This window comes from Amblyomma americanum, chromosome 10 (genome assembly GCF_052857255.1).
Source record: "Amblyomma americanum isolate KBUSLIRL-KWMA chromosome 10, ASM5285725v1, whole genome shotgun sequence".
NCBI lineage: Eukaryota > Metazoa > Arthropoda > Arachnida > Ixodida > Ixodidae > Amblyomma > Amblyomma americanum.
In genome coordinates, this window is record NC_135506.1 from 1,411,876 (window position 1) to 1,435,323 (window position 23,448).

At 47.6% G+C, this 23,448-nt stretch overlaps 1 protein-coding gene across 2 annotated transcripts in view; it reads left to right on the forward strand.

The window, feature by feature from the left end:
• The window catches only part of LOC144106577 (uncharacterized), a 216,305-nt gene that overhangs the window by 118,418 nt on the left and 74,439 nt on the right, over window positions 1-23,448 (forward strand). For both annotated transcript variants that reach the window (XM_077639422.1, XM_077639423.1), the window contains exons 50-54: window positions 13,471-13,764; window positions 15,092-15,270; window positions 16,933-17,031; window positions 18,089-18,242; window positions 18,999-19,100. In XM_077639422.1, coding sequence (XP_077495548.1) covers window positions 13,471-13,764; window positions 15,092-15,270; window positions 16,933-17,031; window positions 18,089-18,242; window positions 18,999-19,100 — 828 coding nt within the window. The remainder of the gene's footprint in view (window positions 1-13,470; window positions 13,765-15,091; window positions 15,271-16,932; window positions 17,032-18,088; window positions 18,243-18,998; window positions 19,101-23,448) is intronic.

A 23,448-nucleotide genomic window follows, 5' to 3' on the forward strand; every position in this document is an offset into this window, starting at 1 on the left:
GTTGAAGAAAACTTACGTTTACGTCATGTTTTAATGTGTTGTGTGTTATGTTATGTTTTAATGGCACAATGCAAATCATGATTACAACTAGAAATATAACGCTGCTGAATTAATATTGCACTGAAAAAAATCACAGATTCAACGTCTGTGCAGCGAACGAATGTAGCGAAGCAATGGACGGCACTTGTGGACCTGACCTTCTTGAAAAAAAGAAAAAGGAATGGAAACTCTCGGAAAAAAAGAAAGAATGGGCAGCATTCTTCTTTTTTTTTAATTCGGAGCAAAATTTTACCCAAAGTTCAATTTTATTGTTTCACCGTACCAAGAGCTGCTCCAGGACATGCTCACCGGGATGGCGTACGTCGAAGTGGGAGTTAATTTTTGGGCTGACATTAATTGTTCATCTTCGAGATAAAATAAAAAGAACGAATTTGGCAACGAGAGTGCGAAATATTCGCTTGTCATAACCGAACGCAAAGACTAAGACGCTTAAGGTGTTTGTGAGCGAACAAAACAAAGTACTGACAGAGAGAAGCGTGAAAGGGTGGCAGTCGCTATCCCTTGCCTCCCGTTAGCGCTCACTGAAGCACACAGCCGCTGATTTCCCTATGAACGGTTAAAAATAAGGGTCCATTCGTTTTCTGAGTCCTCATTGCTAGCCGATCGCTGACGCATTAAAAAAAAGATTGACACTTATGTGATAGCCACACAAACACCGTGAAATTGTCCGGCCGGCCCCTCGTAGCGTGCTCCAGGAGTCTACGCCAGCGCCGCGGCGCGGCAACCACTTTGAAAGCCTCGCGGGGATAGCGCTGCTTTTGCCAATAGCGCGCCTTGCGGAACACTGTAGCCGAAGCCTGCCCCTCTGCACGGGGGCGCCACCTTAAGGAGCCCTCCTGCTGTCGGTCTCAGGAGGGCTTCGTCAGGTGGCGCCCCTGTGCAGAGCGGCAGGCTTCGGTGCACCAGGGGGCCTCTCGGTTTTGTCCCCGATTTTACGTACAGCTAGAAGTAATGTGAAAGGAGTCAAAGTTCGAGCACTGAATTAATGAATGCTCCATTATTTTGTGAGAAAATAGCGTGCTTTCCAGTCCCCGAACTGTTTTTCCTTTTCCCATACACCATCAAAAAGTCATTTTCGACTTTAGCAGAGAAATGCCCGGAAATGTCGTGCAGCTGTTCACACCGAAGTGCACGTTCGCTGCGTGTTCTGCTTTTCAAATTGAAGACATTGTTAGTATTCTCATCCCCCTCCCCCCCCCCCCCAAAAAAAAAAAAGAACCGTTGCAGCATGCCCTGCCGTGGGCTTGCAACGAGGAGTGCTTCCACTTTTTAGAACAGCCACATGCACGCGATCGCCCCGCATCTCCACGGGCTCAGGTGTTCCCTGCCGTGCCTTTACATCCCTTTCGAGGCTCGTTTGGATTAGCTGTTCAGATACCTCACCGACCGCAAACGAGAAAAATCGTACGTGGCCAAGGAGCGCGTACCCATCTAAAGGCATTTCCACTTTATGCTGACATTATTTCCTCCTTTTGTTATTAAAAAGAAATTCAAGCTCGTCATCCCTGCATGCGTCTCTGCATGAAGCACCTGTCTGAGATGCGCTCGCACTACGGCATTCCACTTTTTTTTTCGTAAATTTTCGTGAAATTCGTGATGCGTAATGAATTGGTTAGAGCAGCTTGAAGCACTAACCAGACGTGCTAGGCAACGAGTAAGAACGTAGCGCGGGTTTCTTTGCACTGAAATTTGCTTAGCCTTTTAGAGAACTACAGCTCTCGGTTGCAACATTTTGACGATGGCCCCTTAAGCCTATGAGGCGGATTTTTTGCCGTTATTTGTCTTTTCAACTGGAGTTTTGCGCAACTTATCAGATCCGACAGCTTGCGCACCGAGACAACAGAAACATCGTGTTCTTCTTTGCGTAGCCAAGAAAGTGCAACACACGGTGTTATTGACACCATTTCTGCTTCTACTTTTTTCGAGAAGTGAGAGGAAGTCGGCGAGGCTTCGGTTGAAAAAATAAAGCGCATAAATATCTTTCCAACCCAGCGCACTTTCGAGCAGCAGTGAAGGAATGCGGAGTGTACAGAAAGACTGGCACTCTTTCGTGCCACATCGCGTGCAACGCTGTAGTGCAGCTTCCTACCACAAAGAAGTCACACCGCCTAATGCGAACCGGCTGTGACGCGTTGCAATTTTTTCGCAGTGTTCAAACAAACTTTTTTCTCATTGCACCGACATTTTTCCCTCTTCAACTCAGACCTTCCCTATGACAAAACTAGCTTCGCGATTTTGTTGGAAAATTTTTTACCTCCATTCCCTTTTCCTTGTAGCCAGCGTGGGAAAAGAAAACGAGAAAGAATTGAACTACTGCAGTTTTTCGATGTGCACCCTGGGTAAAGCCCGCAGAACGAAGTTCACGCTAAAACCAATATGTTTTTTTTTACTAGAATGTTCGCACATAGCATATATTGTACCCGATATATAGAATCACACAGGGCATTTTATGCTCCACTGCGCGATATTGAAACGGCTATCCTATATATTCTAGATTGACCACAAAGCCCAGTATTCTAATTTTTAAACGTATGCAGCTTCCGGATGCATCCCCATATTTGCAGTACCCTCAGCGACCGATGCGCAAGAACTAATAGGGGCTGTTAGCCGTAACTAATAAAAAAAGAGCTCATCACAAAGTTTTCAAAGAGAAGAACGCCGAGAAAAATTTTCCTAATCGAACAATGAGCAAAGTTAAGAGAACTCGTTCAGTATTCAGCGCCTCACTTGGCCCGTGCTGTTTAGTCCGCTCGACGCGGCGGGAAATGACTCAGCGGTGAACGTCCACTGCTCTGTTTGCGTAAAAAGTGCGCACCGTTGATACGGGCAGCGCAAACAAAGTCCGGAGTTTCTGACAGAACCGTGAGAGTAAATATTGTCTTCAAGAGTCTCTGTTTTCTGCGCCTTTCTTCCGCGCATGGCTTCTTTCCTTCTTATACGTGCGTCTTACTTACTTGTGTGCAACTCTGGAGCACCGTTCAGAGTTTCCTTGTGGAGTGGCGAGGAATACGAAGAGTGCTTAACAGCAAGCAGCTTTAACGCTAGCGTGCAAGAAATGCGCAGGGCTTTTCTTTTATATATTAAGGTAGAACGTGTGGTAATGATATTCGTCCTTTATTTCAGAACTTCATTTTACTTAAATTACTTTCCTCAAAGTTAATTATTGTTCCCTGCTGGGAATAAGGCATTTTATATAGTCTAAGCAGAGCGGCATTCAATGTGCGCACTCAGGTGGTGTAGCTTCCACACCGAAAATACAGTACCTGAGCGCTATCAAGGAGGCAAGGCTTTTTTGTTTGTTTTTTTTGCCCAAGAATGGTTTTATTTTCGACAACCCTGATTTTGTCCAATCATGAAAACACTCAAATCAAGTAGAAAGCCTAGTCTTAATTACCATTAGGTTCACTCAAGGTTATCTGTTGCTCAATGAAGGGTTCGCCCATTGCTCTCGCCCTGAGCCTGCCGCCGTGCCCTTACACCAGCAAAAATCATTACTTCGCATCACGTGGCGATCCACCACGCTATGTTTTCTTTGCTCTGCTACACTAAAACACATTCGACTTTCAGTACTCTGCAAAACACATTCCACCGAAGTCCTTTCCCGCCAGGGTATCATTAGCTCTACTTTTTTCTTATGTCAACGGGGCTTCCTTTTGTTAACACCACATCACTCTGTCATTTTCGTTTCTGAGGATTGCTGCGTCGTCTGCAACTTAATTTCAAGCATTTTCTTTAGCTTGAAAGTTTGCTGTCTTAACCTCACTGCCGCATAAAAACAAGCAACTGTCGACTCTCAGCCCTGCCCCCTGTTCCGGCGTAGTCGCGCCCAACAAAAACTCGCCGCAGAGGAAAGCCTTGCAGACATAGGCGGGGTCTCACACGTAATTACGTGCTGCTTATTGGGGGGGGAGGGGGGAGGGGGGGGAGGGGGGCATGTGTTCCAGGCGCGGTAAGCATACCGTGGGCAATATAGCACTGGTAGAGCACGCTCCCTCTAAGTACAAAAAATTACACTTGTCGAAAGCTACTTTTTCCCAGCCGCACGAGAAACCATTAGCGCTTGGCTTTATGGGCAAAAACGAAAAGAAAGGTTTTCTCGAGTGAGAAGGCGCCGCTTCGTTTTGTGAGGACCGGAGACCTGGTTACAGCGACGCGCCTGTTGCTTAATCCCGAAGAACTCGTCGTATCACGTCAGGTACAGACTGCAAAAGGCATATGGTTTTTGTTTGCGCAATGAAAAGCGTATCACATCCACACATTGCCGCACACACCGCGTACCCGAACATATTTATCAAAACAAAATCATACAGTCGATTTCCAGATATGCAGAAAGCCTGCTATAAGATGCCTCACCGTAAGATCCCCCAGGATCGCTCGAAGTTGTATGTTTTTGCATGGAATGTACCAGTCAGTGGTAGACTTTTCTTTACAATGCTTTTCCGTTGTTCAAACGGTGCAGTAACTGGCTGCTTCTCCCGGTGACCTAAGCTGTCAGAAAAGACGTTACGGTGAACGTGAATGAAACTGGCATAAACGCACCCATGGCGCCAGTTACTTGCATGCGGCCCCTGATCGTGGGGCTTTCAGTAGACAGAGGAGGAAAGGTGCGTGGTCTGAATATTTTTTTTTTAGTAGATGATAAACCCTTGCGGTTTCCGCCTGTTCTTCTCGCGAAACTTAATGAATGTAAGACTGATCACAATCCTTTGAAGACAAAGCAGTTAATTCATAAAGGCTAAGAACTGGACCGCTGACCAGTCACACAGAGAAGAGAAAGGTTCGCGTACAGACTTTAGCTTCTCATTGAGACCGCGCCTGCGGCGTTAAATGCGTCAGAGCTGCTAACATTCCCCGCGAAGTAGCACAGTGATATTAAATGATCGCGTCCCTTTAATCTGTTACGGAGACAGATAAAAAGGAAAGTGAAAGGCCTCGGCAACACCTCTGGTCCGACATGTCCCACAGATGCAAACGGCGAGGACAGTGCTCTGAAGATTTATTTTTTGCTCGGAGTGCACTAGCGCGTCTGCGAGAAGGTTTTTTTTTTTTTTTTCTGAGATGCGATCGCAGCTTCAGACCCACACTTCCCTCTACCTCTTAATAATTTGCAAAATGTTCGCCTGAAAGCCCGACGATCCCAAGATGACCTAAAAAATAAGAAAGTTCTGCAGACACAAAATAAAATTCTTAAAGGATAAGGAATCTCAGAGAATGATATGTGCGTTTAAATGAGTGAGCGTGCATTGTGCATGTGCGTAGGTTCGCCTGTGCACATGCTGCACATTCATTATTTCTTCTTTTCTGAAGGGCAAATCTAAAAGCATAAGAAAGGCGGGACCAAGCCTTTCTTCGCGGTCTGATTAAAACACTGTATCGTATTCTCATGCTTGTTCCTCGTCTTTTTTCGCATCGGGAATGGTTGAGTGAACATTGGAGGAGGTCGTGAAAAACACGTCTGCAGCATTCTTCGCCAACTGGTGACATCTGTCGGCCGCCAGCATAACTCAGTAGGAATATTTTAATTTGCAACCCACTGAAAAGCGTGGAACGCTGCGCGAAGATGTTTGTACTGATGGATCACTCTTCCTACGTGCAGCAGTGTCGGACATATAAAATGCTTCTTGCGTTCGCGTCGAAGAGATTTGACGGCCATATGGAATCACTGGGGCGTACCAAACATTAAACATTTCCGGGGTTGGAAGGATGAATGGAAGTTAGGAGCGTCCCCTTTGAAACGGGGTGATGGCAGTAGCCACAATGCTCAGCATTTTTTCTCCTTTATTTTCGTTTAACTGTTTTGTAAGTTATTAAATTTCGCCATTTTCTTTAAATTCATCTTCCTACACTTTTAAAGTTATGTCACCTCCCTGCTTTTGAGCCACCAGTCTTCCAATCGCTTTTTGCTAATTTACACCGCAGATATATTTACATGACTATTGTCAACTCTAAACCCTGAGGCCTCAGGAAGAGTGACTGTGCCTGCATCGACATCAGGATGAATACCATCACATTTTACTATGAGGTGTTCTACTGTTTCTACAGATTTACCACCCACAGCACGTGTGTCTTCTTCTTCGTTAGATTTCTTTTTGTAGCTGCGCGTTCTAAGACACCCTGACCTAGCTTCAAAGAGTAGGGCACTGCCTCTTGAGTTATCATAAAACGCTTCCTTCCTGATCTGCTGCTGTTTCCAGTATCGATATAGTTCTACACTATGCTATGGTTAATTTCGATACTCAGCGCCATGCAGCATGTGGCGGAAGCTGAACAAACTAGGAGCACTTGTCCAGGTTTCCTGGGGTTGAACTTTGTGTTAGACTTGCGCGTACTGCCTTTCTTTTTTACATTGAACGTATTTGCCTAAAAATTATAGGTTATGGCGATTCTTAATATATTCCAAACAGGGGATGATGGACCGGTCCTCCGAAGGTCTCCATACCCTGCTACAGCGGACATACTGTAGGCAAGAGGTGATTTACCGGGGCTGTGACTGGAAGAAGAGCGCTGCGAACGGCAGCATCTCTTGATCGAGCTCCTGTTTTTTTGAAATACTTTGTGCTTCTGTAGCCTTCAAGGCAACCTCGCCGTCCCAGGCGATGGCGGATGACCCGCCGCCTCTGCTGCCTTATGTGGCTAGCAGTGTGAACTGCACAGATCAGCCTGGATGCAGTATGGATCTCCCCTCAGAGCTCCCGGGATCGTCCAGTTTCTCTGACTCGGATGACATGGAGTTCGACGGAGGCTACACCGAGATTGTGAGTTGGCGCCTGAAGAGGAAGCTTTCCAAAACCCCGACTGAGTGTGGGCCCAGTGTGTGTACGAAGCGGGCTAACAAGTCCATTGTGCCAGCGAAGATGCCTCACCAATCCAGTGTGAGCAAGAAAACAACCAACGAGGCCAATGTAAGTGAGCAATCTCTCACTTACACAATTTCATACATGCCTGTTGAGGAAGAGAATCTCAACTCCATCAACAGGCAGACTTTGACTCTTCTTCTTGAACGACTGGTTCCGGGCCAAGTCAAAGAAGTGCGTATTAACGCAAGAAGGAATATCCTCTCTGTTGATGTCTCTAGCCGGGCAACCCTGGATAAGTTGAAGACCGTGTCTGTCCTTGGCAACATACGAGTCCGCTCGTTCTTCGCTCATGGACTTAACACTACTGCTGGTGTGATTTCTGACGTGGACATAGAGATCAAGGATATGGACTTGGTGCAACTGCTATCAAGTTCTGTTCGCATAACTGACATCCATCGTTTCGGCAAATCACGGTGTGTCAAACTAGTGTTTGAGGGTACTACTTTACCATCGCATGTGAAAGTGGGTTTTGTGAGGCACCCAGTGCGTCCTTATGTGCCCCGACCGGTGCAGTGCCGAAAATGCCAGAAGATTGGACATGTAGGTGCTGCGTGTACGAGCACGAAAACATGTCCGCGTTGTGGTGGCGTGCACGATGGACCTACATGTACGATTGAGTCTCCAGTTTGTGCCAACTGCAAAGGTCCTCATGAGGCAACATCTAGGGAATGTCCGAAGGTGAAAACAGAGATGAAGATCTTGAAGAAAATGATGAGAGACCATTCTACTCACCGAGAAGCAGCAATCGCAGTACGTCGCTCCAGGAGGAGGACACGAAGTCGGCAGAAGAAATTGAGCTCAGTAAATGACGTGTCAACACATCAGGAGGACCGAGACCGCTCTGCCGCGCAAAAGCCACTGCCTCCAGCTCCGCAAGAGCCAAGACTGACAACCCCCCAGGAGGACCCTGCAGAGTGGCCACTTCTACCATCGCGTACTGTAAGCTCTGTGACACGTCCGCCTGTGCGTCCGCCGGCTGTGTCGACAACAGATGATCAAATCAGGGCGATGCTGAAACAGCTGATAGGCACCTTACGGCTGATAATTGCTGGAGTGGACACGCCAATTGCTAAGGCTGCTGTCCAAATTTTAGACGCTATTGAACCGGTGCTTGCCACCCTTTAATAGCAGTCAAAATTATGGCTCTACCGTCGTCAGCACCCTCACTGCAGGAGAGAATCTCTCGATCGGCAGTATTACAATGGAATGCTCGAGGTCTGCGAGGCCGCCTAGCAGATCTCAGGCAGAGGATCTTCAAATACCGATTTCCGGTGCTTGTAATATGTGAGCCTAATATCACATCTCCTTTTCGACTGTCCGGTTATGAAAGTTTCCTCTCTGAAGCGGCTGGGCATTTGAGCAAGGTACTACTATGCGTCCGTCGTGACCTCACTTACGTTCGGCATCAAATTTCTGGGGGCAGTAGCAACGAGTATGTAGCAATCACTGTGACTTTGAATGGGCGCACAATCTCTATTATAGGTGGCTACATACCACCAACGGGTCGATTTGATGCCCTACGACTACAATCGCTACTTGACAGCGTTTCGGAACCCCATATAATAGTAGGAGATTTCAATGCGCATCACCACGGCTGGGGAAGCGCCGTTACGAACGTTCGAGGACGGGATATCGCCACGTTCATGAACAATGCAGGTCTCGTTTTGCTCAATGATGGCACGCCGACATTTCTACGCGGGACTACCTACAGCAGCTGCCTGGACCTTGCATTTGTATCCAGGCGCCTGTCATCGTTCGCAACGTGGTGTGCTGATATTGAAAGTTATGGAAGTGACCACATACCGACGTATGTGCAGCTACGGTGGTTTCACCGTCTTCCAAATGCCAAAATACGTTGCACCGACTGGAGTGCTTTCCGCCTTGTTCTAGAAAAAACCTGTGGGAAACTCGCTGATCCAACAGATGTGGAACAGCGTATTATTTCGGCCATGCACGATGCAACACGCAATATCTCAGCGCCAAATTCCACAGCACCAGTGGATGTGATCTACGCGCAGCTTCGGGCGATTCGTCGGCGCGCAGAAAGAAAATACCGGAGGACAAAGGATGTCTCGGATCTCCGGGCCTCTCGACGTGCCCAGAAGCAAATACAGCGCTATTTGGAGAACCTAGGCAAACAACGGTGGCGGTCATTTTGCAGCAGATTGGATCCCCGCAAACCACTCTCCACAATCTGGCACGTTGTTCGAGCACTGCCGACATTTCCCCAGCAGAAACACCCCTTCCGTGCATTGGCACTTCATGATAGACGGCAAGAACTAGAGGTGGCGGAGGATTTCTGCTCGAGAATTGCCGGAAGCGCTTCTTTACCTCGGCAGCATCGATGTGCTCCCCCCACGATGGACGATCGACTGGACATCCCCTTCACAATTCAAGAACTGAAAGCAGCTCTTTCTGCTTGCACGCATCCTTCATCCCCAGGACCTGATGGAATAACATACAATGCGCTTCGTCATCTAGGCCCACAGGTAATGGAAGCCCTCTTAACATTGTTCAACCACTCTTGGGCCTCTGCCACTGTACCACAGCAGTGGAAAAGAAGCCGCATTGTGGCCTTGCTCAAACCAGGGAAATCGCCACTCACATTAACATCCTACAGACCAGTAGCTCTGGCAAGTTGTATTGGCAAGACGATGGAGCGTATGGTGCTAACCCGTCTAGAATGGTTCCTTAAAAAACATGGGCTATACCCTTCCACAATGACGGGTTTCCGCAAAGGCCGGTCTGCCATCGACAGTGTAATTGATCTCGTGTCAACGGTAGAACATGAAAAACGCCGTCACAGGTTGACTGCTGCTCTTTTCCTCGACATAAAGGGCGCATTCGATAATGTTCAGCATGATGCAGTACTAAATGCACTCGAAGAATGTGGTATAGGCGGACGTCTACACAACTGGATTGCAAGCTATTTGACAAACCGGACAGTCTACATGGAGACTCTTGAAGGTGACACAGCAGATCATCATGTTGCTTGTGGTGTTCCTCAGGGAGGAGTGCTCAGTCCAACGTTGTTCAATCTCGTGCTCATTGGCCTTTTCAAACAACTACCGAAGACTGTTTCAATATCCGCCTACGCAGACGATATTTGCATCTGGACATCAAGTGTCACGCGTCCCCAAGTGCAAGCAAGATTGCAGCGTTCGGTGTCCATTACGTCTGCGTACTTGCGCCGTCAGGGGCTTGAACTTTCGCCAACTAAAAGCGTAACATTGGCTTTCACACGCAAGATAATGGCGTGGTATCCGGTCACAATCAACGGGCAAATTGTTCCATACGTAACACATCACAAATTCTTAGGTGTTACGATAGACCGTGACCTGTCCTGGACGAAGCACATTTCTGTGCTCAAGAAAAAGCTCGACAGCTTTGCAAGCATTGTGCGGTGTATGGCAGGAAAATGTTGGGGTCCCTCTGAGCGATCTTTACTACACGTGTACCAGGCGCTGGTAGTCGGCCTTCTCAGATACAGTGCACCCGTTCTCTCGGGGGGTCAGACTATCAGGCCTGCGTGTGCTTGAAAGCGCGCAGGCTCGTGCTTTAAGAGTATGCTTGGGTTTGCCATGTAAAACTTCTACATGGGGCACATTTTATGAGGCCCGCGCCTGCCCAGCACGAATTTATTTTCAACAGGAGCCACTTCGTGTGCATTTGCGGCATCTGACCAGGCATCGTCATCACCCCCTGACTAACATTAGTGCGGTGCGTCCAGATGCAGCCTTTTCCAGAGCCCTTTGGATGCAGCGCAATGCGCTGCCTTCGAACTACGCGCCACACCAGATTGCGGAGGTGCCACTTTGGGCAGTACCAAAACCATCTATACGGATAACAATCCCAGGGATAACAAAGAAAACGCACATTCCAACAGTCGGACTGAAACAGCTGGCGCTGTCATACATTACATCTATGTATACTAACACCCGGCATGTTTTCGTGGACGGATCCGTTACGACCACTTCTTCAGCTGCAGCGGTGATAGTGCCAGGAAATGCCTCATGTCACCGTTTCAGGCTCATGCACAAAACGTCCTCTACGGCAACCGAATTGGCAGCCATACGAGAAGCCGTCCTTTATATTGGTCACCAGCCAGCGCAGCAATGGACTATATTCTGCGACTCGAGATCGGCATTACAGGTCATACAAACTTATCTAAAACCACGAGCATGCGAGCAGCTGCTTCAACAGATTGTGCTTTTGTTAGCCGAGGCTTTCCACCGCGGCCATATCATAAAGTTTCAATGGATACCGAGCCATTGCGGCATAGCGGGAAACGAGCGTGCTGACGCCGAGGCTCGGGTGGCACATAGTGATGGTGCTTTCATTGAGATAGCCTTTTCAAGATCAGACATTGGAGCCTTGTTGGCGCATTTAATGCAGGCGGCAATGCAGTCGCACTGGCATGATCCGAGTCATCAACAGGACCGCGTGTGTAAGCTTGACGCTGGCTCACGATTACATTTCCCATCTGTGGTGGTGCGACGTCATGGGACTTTACTCCACCGGCTACGGCTTGGCGTTGCCTACACCAAACACTATCTTCACAAGATCGGCATCGAAAGTAACCCAAATTGCGCACAGTGCAACACACCAGAGACTATTGGACACCTTCTTTGCACGTGCCCGAAGTATACTTCTGAAAGAACAACATTGGAGGCGACCGTGAAAAACCTGGACTCTCGCCCTCTCTCTGAGGAAACTCTTCTGGGCGCAAGGACGAGACGTTCTCATTGGTGGCGTGTGACAAAAGCCCTGCTCAACTTTTTGTGTGAAACAGGCCTGGATACTCGTTTGTGACCGCCTGTGCACAACCTACATGGTTAATGACATGTGTCGGTGTTGTGTTGCAGACACCAGTTTTGAGTTTTATGTGTGTCCAGTAACCGCGATGCGAGCGCCAGCCAGTGTTGTGTGTGAGTGTGTGTGCGTGTGCATAGACATCACCCGTGAAACTCATTGTATTATGCCATCATCAGCCTTCATTCACACTTTCCTTTTCCTCCTCTTCCCTTTCCCCTGTGTGGAGTAGCAGGCAAGGGCCCTGTTACCACCGGCCGACCTCTCCGCCTTTCTTTCATTAAAATTCCCTTTCTTCTCTTCTACCGGGGCTGTGAACCTCCGGATTTTTGCTTTCGCACTGAAACAATTCTGCGGCCAAAGTTTATGAGTTCTTAGCAGCTAGAGCTTGGACTGTCCGTCGGAGTTGGTCAGCAGCCTCTAAATGCTTTGTGAACGCAACCAGGAAGGGGGTAACTGTTGATGATGGGTTGTGTTATTCCTGAGAAGGTGACAAATGCGCACACCGCGTGTCTAACGGCGCCGAGCTATCTCGCGGATTATATGCGCTTAACGTCAATCCCAATTAGGCACTCGTGTTAAAGCTCCGTTGCCCGGGTGTCTCTGGACGTGCGAAAAACGTCATCGCTAGGACCACGAGTACGCGGGCACCCGAGGCGACAAAGAGCGTTCGTGTCCATTAGCAAGCTTGAAGCTGGGCACTAGGGCCGGCTTCCATGCGCTATACTTTCTCTTCAGGCTTTCACGGGGTTGTCGGACTTGAAGTGAAAACCTTTTCACTCAGTAATTAGCACCTCGATTTCTTTTTATCTTGTTTAAGCACATTGTAAAGACTTCTCTGTAATGCACTGCGTTCTTATGCTGAAGTTATCTTTGTGAATATATTATTTCTTTATTGATTGATTTCCTGTGACAGTGCATTCGGCAGCGGTCCAAGAGAAAGCAGGCTATAGGCGATTATTCAGCGGTGGACAAAAACCGGCCTTCCATGAAAAAACAACAACACCGTATTTGAGCAACAGATCACAAAAAAGTGGCACATATATAGGGGCGCGCATTATGTCAACACAAGGTCTACAAACCTCATAAATGTTTTTGTAAAAGGTTATTGTTACTTTCTAAATGGTTTTTTTTCATAACACACGCATTGGAGCTGCCTTTTGGAAGCCTATTAATTTTACCTTTTTTTGCCTGTTCCTTATTGCTTGCTGTGTGTTGTTAATAAGACGTTTGTCCTTGCCACCAGGCAGAATAAGCGACCGGATAGTCATAAAAGTAAAATGTTGGCTCCAAGAATATGGATTACCATCCAAGCATGGTAGGCTTCTGCGCCGACGTCGCATAAAATGAAACGCGGTTAAGCGAGAGACCTGTCGTTGAAAGGTGCAAGCCGAAATCTTAAGAGTAGTGGAAATAACTGTACCCATAGCGCGTGGTAGATATCGGCTTCCATATGGCGAGGAAATTATTATTACAGTATCTAGGGCAGAAAATTGCGTCTTGGATGTGAAGGCACAAGTCGGTGATCCTGGAGGTAAAGGTTAAGTTCATTTTATTCAATAATGTGATTATTTATTGCATATTCAGCAAATGATCGAAATAAATGTTCAAGTAAAAGCGTTCTAACTCTGGCCGTCATGTCTTTCGTGCGCGAACATGATGAAAAGCGGCTTAGTTCCACTCGAATCAGTTCCGAGTCCGCATCGTCGCCCGTATCCGAGCTCTCTCTCCCCGGCCGCAGTGGCGGCGACGGAGGAGCCCTGCGTGGCGTTCGGGCCGTGGGTGAGCACGAGCGAGCCGACGCCCGAGAGCGGCGGCGACGTGGAGGACGTGGCCCGCGTGGTGGCCGAGTCCGGCCTCTGCCTCTACCCGCTGGCCATCGAGTGCCGGGAGTACGCGACCGACGCCGACTACCGCAGCACGGGCCAGGCGGTCACCTGCGACCTGGAGCGGGGGCTGCGCTGCGTGGACAGCGACCAGCCCGACGGCCGGCCCTGCCTCAACTACAGAGTGCGCGTCAAGTGCTGGACCTGCCGTGAGTGACCCTCGGCCGAGCAGAGCTTTGCACGCAGCGGATTCTCCGTTGGCCGCCGAGGAATTGCCAAGGGTGCTGTCAGGGCGCTGTCGCCAGGGTGTTAGAGGGCTTTACCAAAACCTTGGTATTCCCGTCGGAATGTGCGTGCCACAAGCGGGTAATGCAAGTGACGACACTCTTAATTTTTACGAATGCATGCCCCGAAAGCTATTCCTTTGTCTACCTTTCAGGTCACAATGAAGCGGGCGCGAGGCGACTAATAATAATAATAATTGGTTTTTTGGGGACAGGAAATGGCGCAGTATATGTCTCATATATCGTTCGACACCTGAACCGCGCCGGAAGGCGACTACACAGGACATATTTCGGTTAAAAATATTACTTCGTGGGATAAGGGCACTGCAGTTGCATATCCCGGGGACTGACTGCGACCTCAAAAGATGCCGCCACTACAGACAGAGCTCATGGCTGCACGGCTACTCCTTTTTACGACCTTCGTGGGATTGTCAACCTCTGCTTCGTTACTGAATTATGTCTCAAAACCTACTGCGAGCCAAGTGGAGGCCAGAAGCACCACGCAACTGCTGCGAGACCTGTCCAGTGGCGGAGGAGCTCCCAAGAGCTCCAAACTCAGGTCGTCTGGCCGCTTAGCTTCCGCCACGCAACGAACAAGCCGCGTGACAGAACACCGCCCAGTGTTAGAGCATAGCTCGTCTTTCGAGTGGATCCGAGACTTTCTTTTTTTTCTGAGAATTTCGCCCCTTTCGCTGAACACCAACTAAAACTGTGGCATCAGCAAGTTTTCAGATTCTAAAAATTCTTTGATTACTACTTGCAGGTACAGCGACAACAAAGTCAATATTTTAGGCTGTTTTAAGGCGCTTCTCTTCTGCGTTTTATTGTGTTCGTAAGGAGGGGTGACGGCGGTAGGGGTTAAATGACTCAACTGTTCAGTGCAACACGCTCGGTCAAATAGCCAGCATGCTGGCCTTGCATCCAATTATACCATAACAAGTCATGTTCGTCCAAAATCGCTACCTAGAACTAGACGCTTTGCTCTCAACCAGCATAGCGATTTTGATGACCGTTGTGCGCTATAGCAATTGCTCGCTGTGTCCTCAGTCGCCAACGGCTAAACCCTCCATCACCTTCTTTCAGCGACAGCTGTTAAGCCCACGTTTCCCGTATCCGCGGCGTCGTTGCCGCTGTCATTGCAATGCGTAAGGCTGCTTGTCCAGAATGCTTGTCGCTGGCTGTTTCGAAGAGATGACTGAGCTCGCTTCCCTCGTTCGCGACCTCGGCTGTCTGGTGGTGCACCCTTGCGCAGCGCCACCGACGACGACCGAGCTGACGACCGTGCCCCCCTCCGTGCCGTGCCCCGAGGTGGAGGTGACCGACAACGCCACCTTCTGCCCGCAAGGGTGCGCCCAGGGATTCGCCTGCGACGGCGAGCAGTGCGTGCACGTGGCCGACTGCCCCTGCATCAGGGACGGAAAGCGATTTCCGGTCAGTTCGCTAAGTATTGATAAATTTAATGATTCAAACATTTGAGCGCGAATACCGTATTTACCGCATTCTATCTCTCATATTGTTTTGGCCGCCGCAGTGGCTCAGTGGTTATGACGCCAAGCTGCTGACCCGAAAGACGCGGGTGCGATCCCGGCCGCGGCTGTCGATTTTAGGTGGAGGCGAAATTCTAGAGGCCCGTGTACTGTGCGATGTCAGGGCACGTTAAAGAACCGCAGGTGGTCGAAGTTATCCTGAGCCCTCCACTACGGCGTCCCTCATAGCCTGAGTCACTTTGGGGCGTTGAACCCCATAAACTATAAAACTATTTTGTCTTGCTTTTTTTTTTCTCAAAATATTTAGCACCGGAACTTTATGTGTGTTACAACGGGGTGCGAACCGAAAACCAAGCTGCGAACAATCCCAGCGTCAAGTCATCTCCATATGCAGGTTAAGCCTTCCTGCGCCTGTAATGGGCATTGCTGACACATTGAAGACGTTAGGCCAAACTACGTGCAGAGCCGCTTATATATCAACCCATGTTTTAAAAAATGGCCATCCTAAATTTCGGGACCGAGGCGCGAAGTGTACGTACCCCGTGCCGATGGTCGCAGCCGCCAGGTTGCCTTCACCTTCAGGTGTTGGAAAAAAAAAGCAGTAAATTCGTACGCAAATGGTTTTCTCTACCCGGCTTCGCCTGCGGTGTAGGTCTCTTTCCAAAATCAGAGCTAGGTTGCGCGAGAGAAAACTTCCGGTTTATGATTTTACTTCCAGTAACCCCCGGAGCATGTGTCGCGCCGTATCCACAGCTGTAAGACCTTTTGCAGTTCGGTTTGTCGCTTAGCAGGCCTAGACGGCGGGGCCACGCGGAAGAAGCGTGGAAGGCAAGACGGGTGCTCTGGGTCATCCTGTCTGATCTCCATTTGCCTTGCTCTGTTAAACCTGAAATTTTGTTACGCGCCTGCTGCGTTGAGGTGCGCTCGCCGCGATCACAGCAAAGAACCTTCAACAAAGCGATGAGGAACAACGCGAAAGCAGATATGAACACTGCTCTAGGCTTCTACTCATACCCAGCTTTTCCAATTTCGTGAGCATAAAAATCGGGTATGCCTCTGAATTGAGGACACATTAGAATCAGGCAATTACGATAAATTCAACCATTTAAGGATCAAAGCATTGCAGGGCTAAAACATTGCAATCTTGGTACGCCAAAACAATGAATCATTGAAACTTCCCAGCACTGAGCTTTGTAAAACTGTCGCGACAAAGCTTACTCGAATTATTGTTTCATTACACGATACCTGTCACTTCTGTCGAAGTATTTCTTGAATTTTAAAGGCTTGAAAATTTACTTGATCTTAAAATCGCATAATACTGGCGTGCTTTGAAATGCACTGCAGCCGATATTTAAAGACCCCCAATATTACACTCTTAAATATATTTTCCCAACTTTAATTACTGTTCAGAACTATCGGTCACGTTCGTCCGGGCACCATGCATATTAGATGGCCTCTGTTTCGTTACTTTTGAAAACTCCGAGACAGCAGTGACTTACGCCGATGTTTTCGCTTTTTCGCCTAGTCTAAAGATTCTGTGATCACCTCTTGTGGCACCGTGAGTGCACGTCCACTCAGTCCTATGTGGCTTCATAATAAAATCCAGGTCGGCGGAATACTGGAGACGAGGACCTGCCACGAGTGCCAGTGCCAGCTGGGAGGCCGGTCCAGCTGCCTGCCCAAGACTTGCCCACCCTGCCCCAAGGTGTTTCTTTTGCTTGTGGATACTGTAGTCACTAGCGGGAAACTCTTGCAGAGTGGTACAAAGGTTGTTATGAATAAAATGGCCGCGCGAAGAAATTCACTAGAGACCAGTAAATACAGTGATGGCTACGATAAATGTACAAGGTGCACGTACGGCTGAAAGAAAAATAAAACACAAAAACACAAGTGGGTTGTTTGAATGCAGCAGAGCTTCGCCTGCAGTGGCTAGCTCCGGGCATTTGAAAGCGGTTTCGAAACTACACGAGTTGTCAGTTTAAAGATATATTTGTATGCTCGGTATTCGATTAAATGTTTTTTTCAGCAAAAGGAAAACAAGGCTGGAAATTTAATACAAGCTCAGAGACAATTTTCAGGTGATGTTTGGGAAGGAGACAGACGTAATTAAAGAATGCTGAGTTCATCTCGATATAATTTCTGTTCTCAGTAAAAATTTGTTCTGTGGATCTTTATCGCTACGTTGACGTTTGTTTGTCCGCAAAACGCGTGGGTGTTCCTGAGAAAATTGGATTTCAGAATGAAGCTTTTATTTTCGCCATAAACTTCAAATTTGTGACGTCACGTTCGGAGAACGCTCTGTGATCACTGTTTGGAAGCAGACGATGGCGGTCCCGCCAGGTATGAGAGATCCGCGCGAAAGTCTGTCTTAATTACACTAAGGAATTTGCTTGTGAGAAAGGTCCGTGGTAGCGACACCTGTATTTCATTCTTTTGCACCTTCGGTTTCAGTGGAAGCGGTCTCTGTGATTTTAATGCCATAAGAAGCCAATACAGGACATCTTCAATTAGTCCTTTACGCGAAATCTGGAAAAGTTTGACGTTGTCACGAAGAACTTCTATTCAAGTGTGTTTAGTTCTGAACACGAAATCTCTACATTACTTGACAAAGTGGCCAGCTTCTTGCGCTTGTGTTGTTCGGTCTTCCTTGTCCGTTGTCCTGAGTGCGCTTTATATATTTTTACAAGATGCAGTACCAACTAGCTCAAATGTCGGTTCTGTGTCGTTTTCACAACCGATCTATAAATCGAATGTTCTTGCAGGGCCGACCTCAAACCATCAGTCCCGATTGCGCATGCGGCTGTGGAAGCTGCCCCGACGGCCACCGTCTCTGCCCGACGTCCGGTGAATGCATCGACGAGGAGCTCTGGTGCAACGGAATAGTCAACTGCCCCGACGACGAGACGGAATGCGAAGGTATTCAAAAGTGGCACTTTTCGCTGCTAAGAGGCCGAGTGGTGATGGCGTCGAGCTGCTGAACTGTTGAGCTGCGGTTGTGGGGTCGAGTCGCGGCCACGTTGCCGCCTTTATCGAAATGCGCTTAAAACGCCCCTGTGCTACGCGGTGTCAGTGCATGGTGAAGAAAGCTATTAAGTCCAGATTAATCCGCATATCTCCTTTATGGCGACTCACATGCCTCATGGCTAGCTTCGGGACGTTAAACGCACATACCATCCCGTACCATTTTCGATATATTACAACTCGTGCTCTCTCAGCAGAGTACGGAAGTCGTGGGTTCCAATGCTTGACTGGAATGGCTGTATGTCGATGGATCCAGATCTGAAAATGTCCTTTTCCCTAGAAAATTATCATGCGTTCACGTCATACGCTTCGAAAAACCTTCGCTTTGATATCCTCTCCGCTGGCAGCACAATATTCGGGGGAAAAGGAAGCACAAGTTATTTCAAAATTCAGTTTATTTTTTCAAGCGCTCAGACGAAAAAGAAATTTCGCTTTTCTGAGATAAATTTCTGCAAAAATCCCGTTCCTCATTCCCCAAGGAAAATAAAAAGTCACATTTACTAGGGATACTTTAGAGCCGGCAAAGGTTTACAAATCCTCACTGGCAGTATTTGTTTTACACTTTGTAATGTTCATTGACGCCACAGCTTTGCAAAAGGGACGCTCTCCCAGAAATGGCGTCAACTGAGAAGGAATGCTCGCGGCGCGCAGTGACCGTGGCCCCGTGCCCTCCGCTGGTGAAGAAGTTCTGCGCCAAGGGAGACACCCTGGTACTCCTCAAGGACGAGCTGGGCTGCGAGCAGTACGCATGCGGTAAGGCCACTGCCCTCGCTGCCACCTTCCGGGGCCGCTCTGATCGCGCTTTGTCTGTCCTTTTGTGTGCCTTACGTCCCGTCTTGTTCGCTCAGTTTGCGCTCATTCTCTTCATTATGAACCAACTAGGCCGCCAGAACGCCCTTCTTCAGCAAATTTCTACGGGTTTCGAAAAAAGAAATATTAGACAGCTGCCATCCTCTTGGCAAAACAACGTGTTCAGCGAGTTCGTTTCAGACCAACGCCGCTACCAGGCATCTTGAATAAACAGCGCGAACAAAGACGAGCACAAAAGACAAGAAAGCGAACGACACGGCGCTGTGTCGTTCGCTTTCTTGTCTTTTGTGCTCGTCTTTGTTCGCGCTGTTTATTCAAGATGCTTAACCAACTAGCCCGCCAAAACGTGTTAACGCTACCAGGCAGTGGACGGAAAGGAAGAGACAACGCACCCGCTAACAACTGAAAGCTTCGTTTTCTGTCAGCACCACCGATACATGCACCCCGCAGGCCGCTGAAAAGAAGAAAACAATGCGTGCGCATCATGCGCATCGAAAAGTCAAAATTCTGCAGTTTTTTTTTTCAATCAATCAATTTTATTTCGGACAACATTGCAAGGTGTCCGCGGGGTGAGGCTGAATGAGACTTGCTTGTCTCCTGACGAGGCCTAACCTCCACATCACACATCGGAGCTGATGACACGCAGCAAACATGTAGATGAAAGTAATGATACAGCAAACTCAGTGGTAAAGTAATTCAGCAAAGTTATAGGGCAACCAAGGCCTAGACACCAGTTGGGCGGGAAAGTACAGATGATGCAGAAAACGAACAACAGTAGGTGGTGCTGTAAATACTCCCCCGCCATTGGTAAGGCGGCAAAAATGCAGGGAATGAGATACATTCGCACAGAAGAGTTTCAAACCAGTGCATAATAGTCGGTGGTGGAAAAACGGATAAAAGTGCTGACTAATTTATGAAACACGCAGTGCTGTTTATATTTATAATGGAAGCTTAGGCTACGCGGGTGCGTTCAAAAGGGGGCCCATTTCCTCATTGAATTGGCCAATAGTGGCACTTTTCTAGACACACGTCATTAATGTTGAATATGTGATGGATAATACTGTTATTTGGTAATCTGTAGTCTGTGTGCCGTAGTTAGAGCGATGCCTAGAAGTAATTAAAGAAATTATACGCAAGTTATGTGGGTTACCTCTATTCAGGTAAGAACGAGAGAAGTACGCAAAGTTTTGTTTTATTTTTTGGTGCACTAGCAGTGCTAGGTAATGCCTGTAGCAGAGGAAAAATGGTAACGCATTGTAGCTGTTAAACATGTTACCAGTAAAAGGATTTTCACCCAACACGCTCAAGGCTCTCTTTTGCAAAGCAAACAACCTATTTGAGTCATTTTCATTACACGTTCCCCACATTAAATGAGTACAGGCAATATGAGAACGAACAAGGAAAAAATATAACTGTTCCTTGACGTGGAACGGAAGAAGAAAACTAAATCGTTGAATTGCCCCAATCGATCCGGATATTCGTATCCGCACACTATTGACGTGATCGGTCCAGCCCAAGTCACTGCGAAAACAAACTCCCGGAAACTTGTGAGAATTTACTTGTGCTTTTTCTGTGTCCTTGAAGTATAGTCGAACATCACGATCCAGACACTTAATTTTAGCATGAAAAAGCACGTATTTCGTTTTCTTATTGTTAAGTTCGTGTTTATTGGCATCAAGCCATCTCCGCAGTTTCCTAAGCTAAGTATTGGATCGATGTTCGAGCAGGCGAAGTTTTCTTTTTGGGCCGCCAGCTGATTACATAGAGCAGCTTCCCTGCCAATAAAGACTTCAGCCATCAGCGCTATGTTGTGTGCATCATCACTTGGGCTGCAGCTGCGTTAAGTTCCTGTTTTAGGCCGTCATAAAAGTGAGAATACGACGTGCGCTGCATTTAAACTTAGCCTCGTAGCAGTTACAAAGTATAAAGAAAACTTTCCGGGAAGAAGAGAACTTGTCAGTTTACACTCAAGTAGACAGGTGTAGGGAAATGGTTGCATGTGTATGCATTTCAATATGAACGTCATCAAACCGTTTTTGCCTTTTCTTTCCTGGAATCTCATGACAGTGCCCCCTAGTTCATGTAGAGAAGGATCGATTGCACACAAAAAAAATTAACAGGTGCCTGAATGCGCCTCAAGCGCTACCTAAACGCGCTTGCTCGTTGAATTTAAGGCATTGGGCAGGAGAACTGCAGCTTTCTTTCCGCTGAAGCAATGAAATTTTAGAGAATTATATGGCAGAAACCATTACCCCGAACACAATATTTTCATAAATATGCGACCTAAATTTCACTATAGTGTAGTAAGGAAAACGCGGGCGCACTTCAGGCAAGTTTTTTTTTTTTGCGGATATTTCCTTAACAGTGTTCTAACGATACGCCCTAGAAAAGATGGCCACGAGTGTGCAAAGCTCGACGACTGTCGTGGCTTTTCCCTAGACTCGGCGACGGAATGTCGAACAGTCGATCTTATCCCTAACAACTTGCCCGAAATAATACTGCACCGATCGCCGTGCTTTTTTTTTCTCTCCGCTTTTCGTTATACAAGAAAAAGAAAAAGGCCACGACATCTGCTTTCTGCGGGATGCTCTACTGAGCAGCCGCAGCGTACCAATCGCTCCCATGAGCATTCTCGGAGACTTCGCAATGCTCCGTGTTCCCCTTGGTGCGCATGACTTTGACTGACGTTGAGTACGAAAGAAAACGTTCCTTTTAATACGGGTGCTATAGTTACGAACAAAATGCAACGCATGCAGCTGAGAAAGCTGTTATCACTGTTGCATCCCCCATAAGTAAAACATGACGTTGCTATCCGTACTGTTGAAATGAGTCTTCGAAACGACTGCTTTTGCTGAGGGAAGTATTATATCAGCGCCATGGCGGTGTTTCATCAACTTCCGCAGTTTGTGTTCATATTATAAACAGAAGAAAACGTAGCTCTGTTTAGAAATTCAGCAGCTCCACAACGTTCTGATCAAAGAGTATAATGCAGAAAAAGGAGAGCCCCCCTCTTGAAGGGGTTTAACTGCGACATTTCTATGAAGTTGGCATGGGTGAAAGGCCGCTTGTATGCAGTAACGTCTCCCTACGACACGGCGTTTCTGTTTGTGTAGCTTTACAAGGCGTTGGCATTTCGTTTATGAAACAAAGGCGTCACTAAACTACAGCAGTCAGGGAAAAAGAAAACACTAAAACACTCGCTGAAGCGATCGTTGCACCGTTGTGGTGCAATGAGCAAGTGCTGAAAATTAACACCTAAAGCATATTTAATAGCACTGGAGCAGTTTTGAAGAAAAACGAATTGAACTAAAAAGACCACGAACAGCTAGGTAACGTCGATATGCCAGTTTCGAAAACCATTTCATGCACTACAACTATACTATATGCACATTGTTTCGGGTGCCTTATTTCATGCCATTGTTATTGATTGTGAATAGCACAAGCGCTACAAGCACAGACACAATGGGTGAGCACTGTGTCTGTGTTTGTAGCGCTTGTGTTATTCACAATGAATGTTTACCAACTTGCTCGGTTATCTGCCTTAATTAATTGTTATTACGCAGTCTACATATGATGACATGTTCTGCTATGCTTGTATCGAAAGGTGGTTTATCAGAATTTAAAAACGTGCCACTCATAAAAATGGCGCTGACTACAAAACAAAATAAAATGAAAGCAGTCAACGCTCGGTCTACCTCATCGGCCGTTCAAAATGGTTATGAGCTTTTAAGAGATTCCTTTTAATGCATCAGAACACGTGACGCAGTCATCGGACGTAGAGAATCAAACGGTAACCATGACTGCGTTGCGATACAGCGCGTTCATGTGAGAGGGTTTTAGCATAGCGTGATCAGCGGCCTCTACTCGTTTGCTTCCACAGGCCGCCAATGCGCACGCGTTGATTGTTCCGGATGGTTGTTCTAGCTCTGGCTCCATGTGGCGCACTCGTGGCTACCTGCGCATGCGCAGTGGCTACACGAGGAAGCTGATTGTGGTAGCGGCGGCAGATCGCGCTATGCTAAATTTCTCAGCCACTCTACGGGAAAGCATTGCGCAGTCGTTCTCCCCTTTCCCTTTTCTCGCCGGGCTTAGTTTGTCGCCAGCCGAGCTAATGTTTCCTGGGCAATATATGTTCTGCCTTCGTACTTGAAAACTTTTCTCTCTCTCCTGAGATCGCAGTTGCCTCCTTGGATTGTTTAAAAGTTCGTGTTGTCACGAATATAACAATAGCTCTGCCTACACTAAAATGAATTACTCGAAAACCTGGAATTAACGCGAATCCTGGTGGCAG